Source organism: Cicer arietinum, chromosome 3, assembly GCF_000331145.2.
Source record: "Cicer arietinum cultivar CDC Frontier isolate Library 1 chromosome 3, Cicar.CDCFrontier_v2.0, whole genome shotgun sequence".
NCBI lineage: Eukaryota > Viridiplantae > Streptophyta > Magnoliopsida > Fabales > Fabaceae > Cicer > Cicer arietinum.
Genome location: NC_021162.2, coordinates 67,942,837 through 67,951,070, shown reverse-complemented (window position 1 = coordinate 67,951,070; position 8,234 = coordinate 67,942,837). Strand labels below are relative to the sequence as shown.

At 23.9% G+C, this 8,234-nt stretch overlaps 1 protein-coding gene across 1 annotated transcript; it reads right to left on the bottom strand.

The window, feature by feature from the left end:
* Positions 1-1,830: 1,830 nt before the first annotated feature.
* On the bottom strand, positions 1,831-2,908 carry LOC101494255 (peroxidase 15). The gene is made up of 3 exons (XM_073366517.1): positions 2,689-2,908; positions 2,477-2,595; positions 1,831-2,383 (listed from the first exon to the last, which is right to left on the bottom strand). The coding sequence occupies exons 1-3, from the start codon at positions 2,890-2,892 to the stop codon at positions 1,966-1,968; spliced, it is 741 nt and encodes a 246-aa protein (XP_073222618.1). The 5' UTR covers positions 2,893-2,908; the 3' UTR covers positions 1,831-1,965.
* Positions 2,909-8,234: the final 5,326 nt, after the last annotated feature.

The following is an 8,234-nucleotide window of genomic DNA, read 5'->3' as shown; positions in this document are numbered from 1 at the left end:
GATTTTTTAGCCATAGATATAGAACTAAATGATGATTTAAAAATATACCAAAATTTCAATGTTATAATGATATTTTATTTATAATTTAAGTCGAACTTAATTGTTAATTTAACTGGCAATACGAAGATTAGGCCGAATTAATTGTAAACGAAGTTACAAAATAACAGTACGTACATATCTTTTTAGAAAAAATAATAGGATTAAAAAGTTAATAATCAAATACATAAATATTTTATTGTGGAAAAAACTAATTTTGTTCATGAATAAAATCATAAAATTCAAATATAAAGTAATAGAAAGTCAACATTTAATGGATAAAATTATAAGTGTGAGTCTATAAAAAATTCAAGAGAAAAATAATTGTGTCGGTGTAAACTAATTTTATAGATCGACAGTTAATAGACGTAATTAATTTTATTATTTTATTATATGTTTGTAACTTTCATAATAAAATAACTACTCAATGACTTTTATTGACTTTTGGGATAAAGTTGTTTACCTCAAAAATTAGTATAGTAAAATTATTATTTTTATTAACTTTCTCTGGAAAATCAGTCTTTGTAAAATTATCCTCTTAAAGTTTTGAAATCGAACGAATAATTTGAAAGTCATCTCGAACTCAATCTTCACTTTAACTTTTGATACAATTAATATTTCTTATTACAAAATTACATAAATGTGTCACTTTTATTATTTTTCTCTCATATTTTCTTAGGTGTCCACATGTCTACCTTAAATCTCTTTTCTCCTTTTATTTTATTGTTTGCAAATAAAATTTAATTAAAAGTGAGGATTTAAATGGATTATCAATGTTGACTAAAAAGTGTTTATATATAAGGAGGAAGTAGTTTAATTCAATGAATGGTTAATCAACTAATCGTGATATTAAATTAAAGTTTAATGACTTAAATGTATTTTTGACCTATTTTTTTTTAATGTATTCACAAAAATAGGTTAATTGTTTTAAAATTGAATTCTTTAGTCTCTTTATTATCACAATTTGGTGCAGTTTTAGTCACAAAGTATAATATTTACTTTAAAAATCGTTACCTTTAGTCTAAAATGTGGTAATTTTTTTGACCTAAAAACTATCTATATTTTCTCTTCAAAATTACAATTGGAACTAAAAATTACTATTTTATAGGTCAAAGTTTTAGTTTGAAGCCAAGATTAATGTCATTTTTGGTTTACAACTTATGCAAATATGTGATCTTGATTCTAATTTTATTGATGACTTATTTCATTTTCAATAAAAATTTATTGACAAAATTACACATAATTATTTAGGTCAAAATCTCACATAAATCTTTTAAGTTTTTTTTTTTTTTTTTTTTAGTTAAGGCTTTTTAAGTATCAAATATACATATTGAGTTCGTTTTTTGTTTTGAACTTCTATTAGACTCTATTAAACAAAATCTCACAAAAATTTTTTAATTTTTTTTTTTTTTTTTTTTTAGTTAAGGCTTTTTAAGTATCAAATATACATATTGAGTTCGTTTTTTGTTTTGAACTTCTATTAGACTCTATTAAAAAATATTCATGTGATTGTTAAATGCTAACATCTCCTCGCTAAAATTACAATTTCAAATCAACAAATAATATTTTTTTCTTCTCCAATAAGGTTTTATGTTTTTTTATTCATAAATTGATTGTTAAATTGTCACCTCAAGGCTAATGACACGTGAGATTCTAACACCCACATGAAAACAAAAATTGATTTATATTTCAACCAATTTGTATGCAACACATTGCTTAAAGCTGTAGATATTGAAGCCATTTATAAACAGTTAAAGCCACGATACAAGAAGCATACTATAAACAATTTTAATGTATATTTTCCATTAGGTTAACACAAATAAATTAATAATGCAATTAAAACTCTTATAGTTTGAGATAGGTTGATGGTAAATGAGTTTCTATATATTAACAAGTAGTAACATAACATAACAATATCACATGTATATTTCAATTTCCATTAACTTTTTTACAATCAGATCTAATTTCTCCTTGATTTCCGATTAATAGACTGATATTACCCATATTAATCATTGAGTGAACAAAGGCTTCAAAGAAAGCTGTTTGGTTGCTAGCAAAATTATTAACAATTGAGATCGTGGCAGCACCATTTGTGGAAAACAATTCTTGGTTTGTTTGAAGAAGACCCCGATTTTTGAGAAGATTTTTAAAGTAGTTGTTGTCAAAAGTATCTTGTGATGAAGGGTCAAGATTGTTGAGAGTGTTTCCATTTCCATTTTGTGGACAATTTTGTTGTAGAGTAGTTAGATATGTTGAATTCAGTGTTGAATCAGAGTTACCAGTGCCACTGAAGTTGAATAGCCTTTGACTGAAAAATCTACATTGGGCACGACCAAACGTATGGGCACTTAATTCAAGTTAAATACGGTTATAATTAAATCAATAAGTTTCTAACAGTGACTATAAAGAGAAGTAAACATGTTTACCAGATAATTATTAATATACGGTTATAATTGCCCATACATCAAAGCCACGTGCTGAATTATTATTAGGAGTAGCATTTTTCTCATTTAGTGTTATGTTACCACCTTCATCTAACAAAATAGATGCATCACATCCCTGAAATGCGTAAATTAATCAGATTGATTAGTTATTAATCAATCATTTAATTAAACTCTAGCTCAATTATATGAAGATACATTGGATTTTTACATTAACAAAGCAATCATGAAAGTGAAGACGGGTTAGGCTTGCGGCAATTCGTGAATCATTTTGAAGAGCTTGTTGAACAACATTCCTTACGATGGAAGAAACATTTGGGCATGTGTTGGAGTAGAAGGTTGAACTCAATTGAGCATTTGATAGATAGAGAAGGATTAGCACTGCAAAAATTGAATAAAGAGTAGAGCAAACCATGGTTAATGAGCTTCTATCGTGTTTCCTAATGCTGGTTTTAGATTTTGATCTATCTGCGTAAAACATATATATAATGAAGAAGAATTAATGTGTGTCTTCAATTACTTTACGAATTAGCTTGAAGGTGAAGTTTTCGTTACTTAGAACTTTAAGCAAGATAGTATATAGTAGTAAAATATAACAAAAGATATGACCGTAATACTCATCATTAAGTACACAAGGGGACGTGGAAAGGAAAATACAAACCATAATGATTGCTATATAACACACATGCTTACTTAGCCATCATCATCATAAAATAATTGGGAACGTACGTAAATCTTTTATGTTATTATAGGTGCTTAAGGGTGTGTTTGTAGGGAGAAGAGTGGGGAGAAATTGTTTTAAAATGTGTTCATTTTCAGTGAATAGATAAATTGATTATTGAAATTGTAAAATAATAATAATTAAAATAATTTATATTTAAATTTTTATAATTAAAAATTATGATATGATATGTTAATTGAATGTTTGATCACTTATTGATGTCGTATCAATATCATCACAATGTGAACTAATTTTTTTTATTTAAATTTTAAATATTTCATGCACTAATTTGTGCATAATTAGTTATTATGAATAATTACAATTACACACAAATTTATTTTTGATATAACATAATTTTATCGAGAAATTTATTATTGAAAAGATGACATTGATGTGGAATCAATGTAAATATGCTACATATTCAATTACAATGCTACATCGTACTATCTAACGACAAACTTTTTTGAATGATATCTTACAATTTCAAACATGTATTTACCAATTCACCAAATTCAAGAACTAAGTTGATCACGACGCTTAGTGTGTCATGAACCAATTTGCATATTCACTACTTTAATTTAAATTTTAAGAGAAAATATAAGTAAAATCTCTTAAAATTGTTTTACCCCCTCCATTTTGAGAAAATTTGGAAGAAAGATAAACAAAACAATTTAAAAATCATTTAAAATCTCTAATCTATCATTGAATCAAATATAAGACTATTAAAAATCTCTTTCATAATCTCTTTTCTTTTAAATCAAACAAGTCTCCATGTCATTTCTCTCATATCATTCAATTAAAATATCTCCCTTCACTTAAAGACAATATATAATTTTTTTCCCAAAGAAAAAATAAAGTATAATTTTTCCCCTTTCTTCCAAATTGCAATCATTCGGTAACACCTTTAGCAAAAGAAGTATTATAAATAAATTTTTTTATGAAAGGTTTTACCATATAATTTCAATTAATCATAGATGTATGGACTAAAAAATCATTTATAATAGTTTTAATTCGAGATATATAAACTAAGTGTATGTTTGATATCACTTAGAATTGTCAGATTCACCAAAATATTATGGTAGTTAAGCATAATTCTGATAATTTTAGCATGAGACAAAAGATAAACTAAATTTACATGAAAGTGACTATGATCCTAATTAAAGCAACGCTTCAGCACAAAACATAGAGTAAAAGCATTAAAAGATTGACTAACAAGCAATCATTCAGTAATAGTAGTATTATATGACCGTGATCCTCTATTCAAAGGCAATCTATATATGAAGCAATGTAAAATCACGTTGTTAACGGAGCAGAGTCATGCAATCAAGTAGGTTGCAAATTTGTTTTCATGGTGACATTTATATAAAGTACTTTTCTTTTAATGGAACTAAAGTACTCCTACTTAATTTGAAGTTAGAGAATAAACATTACCAATGATTCCTCGCCATCATGCATATGTGTCTGCTGTTTAGGTTTATATTCTAGTTTTATTTTCCTTTTATTATATTTTGATTCTTTTTATAGAAATTAGTTAAATTAATATTTTACGTTCTTTGTCAAAAAAAAAAATATTTACACCTTGATTTCAAACCGTAAATCTTGATATTTTGACTTATTCAACCTTTAACTTTAAATCAATTGAGTTATTTAACCTTTCATAAATCTTATAATATAGATTTAAACTATATAAATTTCTATATTTAGATTTAATTAATTAACGAATTTTTTTGATCATATGTTAAGAAATCTATAAGTTAATTGATAAAATTTCAAATAAATTTCAAACTTTTTACAAGTTTTGGATATATATAATTTTCAAAATAATATTTTTACTTTTGATTTTTTTAATATACTCTAAGAGCATATGTTAACATTTAGGTTAACAATAAGATTGTTTGTCAAGTAAGAGTGAAAATAGTCTAAGTATTTACTTTGAAAATATTAAGTATGTGTATAACATACCACCTATCATAAATCTAGTTTTATAATTTTAAATGAATATTTTTTTAAAGTCCATTTAAAAATCTATTTCACTATTTTGTTTTATCAATATTTACACTATTCAAATCACGAGTGGCGTATGCTTTTATAACTAAACACATAAGTTAATACGTCAGTGATCTTAAATTCTATTTTAATATTTAACGTGATTATTTATAGAATATAAAATTATATGACATCCTATTTCAATTTTATTTTAACATAATACTTTTAAATTTTTCAAATTTTGATGTAAGTTGATATATTTGCATTACAAAAAAAAAATTAAGAAAATTTATGATTTAACACAAAGTAAAAAACTTAATATTATGATGATAATAGTAATAATAATTATTTTTATATTTAACTAAGTAAGTCGACTTAATCAATATAAGAATTTTTCAAGTATATAGTTTAAACTTTTTAGTTAAATTAAAATTATAAAAATCTGGTCTCACCTCAGTCTATCGTAGGTTAAGATATAGATCCATATCATTCAATCTGACTGAATTATAAAAGTTTCGAATGATTTGGAATCATTCGAAACTTTGACTTTTATTAAAAGTTTTAAAATTTGTTAAAATTTCTGAAAATTTAAGTTTCGAAAGTTTAATGTTTAACAAAACTTTCGAAAATGTCAAAAATACTCACTTTTTTATATTTCAAAAGTTTGAAATTTTAGAATGTTTAAGAAGATTTTGTAATTTTCGAGAGTGGGAGTAAAAAATAGAGTAGTAAATTTTTTGGATGGTTTTATATATAGGAAAAAAGGACATTTTAGTATTTTCTATCAAATGGAATTGGGAAGTATATGTGGAGGTTGGGAGGTACAAAACTCAAACTATTAACATGCCAAATGTTTATCTGGGCCCAGCTTCTCACCCTTCAATACAAATACATGGGAGGATGCGAGTATTATAAAAAAGAAGGTAAAGAAAAATTAAATATAAAATAGAGATAGGATGAGAAAAAAAAATAACATAATTCTTTTTAAAAGAAAAGATATATGAAAAAATTCTAAATAAACCAAAGTTATTCTTACATTTCTTCTTTCTTTGTCTAAATTTTAGATACAGTATAGAGCTTATATTATAGAGAAAGTATGCAATTAAAGCTAGAAGAAATAGAGTGGAGATCATTTTCATTTTCTTTCTTCATATCTCCTCTTTATTAATATAGTTTTAGAGTGTTTTTTGATGTATACAAATATTTGAGTCCATAAAATATTCCACTGGTTTATTTGAGTTACCGATATTTGAGTGGTATAAATTTAATAATATAACATTTGGTGGGTCTAAATATTTTTAATACACTTCAAAACTATACTAATAGAAAGAATAAATGGAGAGAGAAAATTGAGATGATCTTGATATATTATATTTTGTATTCTCAAAACTTTGATAATTGAAGAAATGGAGAGTGAAAGAAATGGAAAGGATCTTATGAGTAGTTTGTGTTTTAAATTGGACTTGTGTTGTATCATGTTCTAACTAAGTGAAAATAATATCTAATTTTTAAATTTAGAAGTAATTGTAAAGTTGACTCGACTATATTAACTTAGAAAAATGTTCACATGATGATTGATGTATCCTAATTTCTTTCGTAAAGATTAAATATTACTTTTTAGAGTATATATTAAAGAATAAAAAATAAAAAAAAATTATATTAAAAATAACTATTTTTAAACTTTTAAGGAATTGAATACACCATTTAAAAAAATTTATTTCTATATTTGATACTTATTAAGTAGTCTTAAGATATTTGTTAATATTTGCTTTAAAATAATCTTTTAGCTTTTGATTAGGACTTATATCCTTATTATTCAGAAAGAAAAAAACAACTTATATCCTTATTCAAAATTCAAAATTAATTTATATCAGCTTTTCTACTTTAAAAATTCTATATGATCATATAAATTTGAATTAATTAATTTTAAATTGTAAAGAATATATAATTAAAGTTAAAATCAAATCATAAAATATATCATAAACAAATATTTTTTTAAATACAATAATAAATTTAACTTTTTAAAACTTCATAAAATTATACAACTGAATTTAGGAGAGGAATTAAATTTCTCTAATGTGATAAATTCGAATTTAAATTTTCTATGAGATAAATACTCATGTTAGTTATGTGTGGAGGTGATACGAACACATACACTCGACTCTATCATGTGCTCTTTTTGAAGTCAACTTGCCTTTTGGTTACCAGTTGAGGCTTGCATGGACTTAGGTATTGCCATTGGGATTTTGGACTTAAACTTGGGTCCAATATTAACTCCCACAAATACTTGGGACCTAAGCTGAAAAATCAATAAGAAATTGCAATTACAAGACATTTTTGTGTGTGTTTGGTTTAACAGTGATAAAAATTAATTTTATTGAATTCTTTTTGTAAAATTAATTTTGATTAGAATTAAATTTAATATAGATTCATTTATCTTTTGATACATTTATGCAAATTTTTATTTTTATAGATTCATGTTATTTGGACTGTGTTGATTAAAATCAATCAAATGAGTTTTAACTTTTAACACGTCTTTTCTTTACTGAAGTATCATGATTATATAACTGGAATTTTTTTTTTCATTTTATATAATTACACAAAATTATGTTACACATTAGTATTTGTTAGGGAAACAATGTTTTAAAATTCGATCTTGATTGACTAGTCTAACATGAGAAAGCTAATGATTCCAAATCTGAGCAGCTAATGTAAAAAAAAAAAAAAAATTTAATGTAATGCAGTTATTTGGTTTATTTTGACCGTCTTAAAATATTTTGGCGTATCAATTTTAATCTTTAAAATTAAATTTTTAAACTAAAAAAGAAATGAAATTTTAACAATTAAAAAAATTTAAAATAAATCTTAGTTTCTACATGATATTAAAATTTAATTTTAATTTTTATGTAAATTTTTTTATTAATTTTTAGTCCCTAAAAAGTCTTTATAAAATAAAAATAGAAACTAAAAGTAAATATTTTTTTTAAGAATTAAACTTAAAAAGTCATAATTTTATAAAGACTATATATATATATATATATATATATATA

Excerpts from the sequence above, each read along its gene's own strand:
- LOC101494255 (XM_073366517.1), bottom strand. The coding sequence starts at position 2,892 with ATGGTTTGCTCTACTCTTTATTCAATTTTTGCAGTGCTAATCCTTCTC. Across the intron at positions 2,596-2,688 it reads TTCATGATTGCTTTGTTAAT|GGATGTGATGCATCTATTTT; the intron begins GTAAAAATCCAA and ends TACGCATTTCAG. Across the intron at positions 2,384-2,476 it reads TGGGCAATTATAACCGTATA|TGCCCATACGTTTGGTCGTG; the intron begins TTAATAATTATC and ends ACTTGAATTAAG.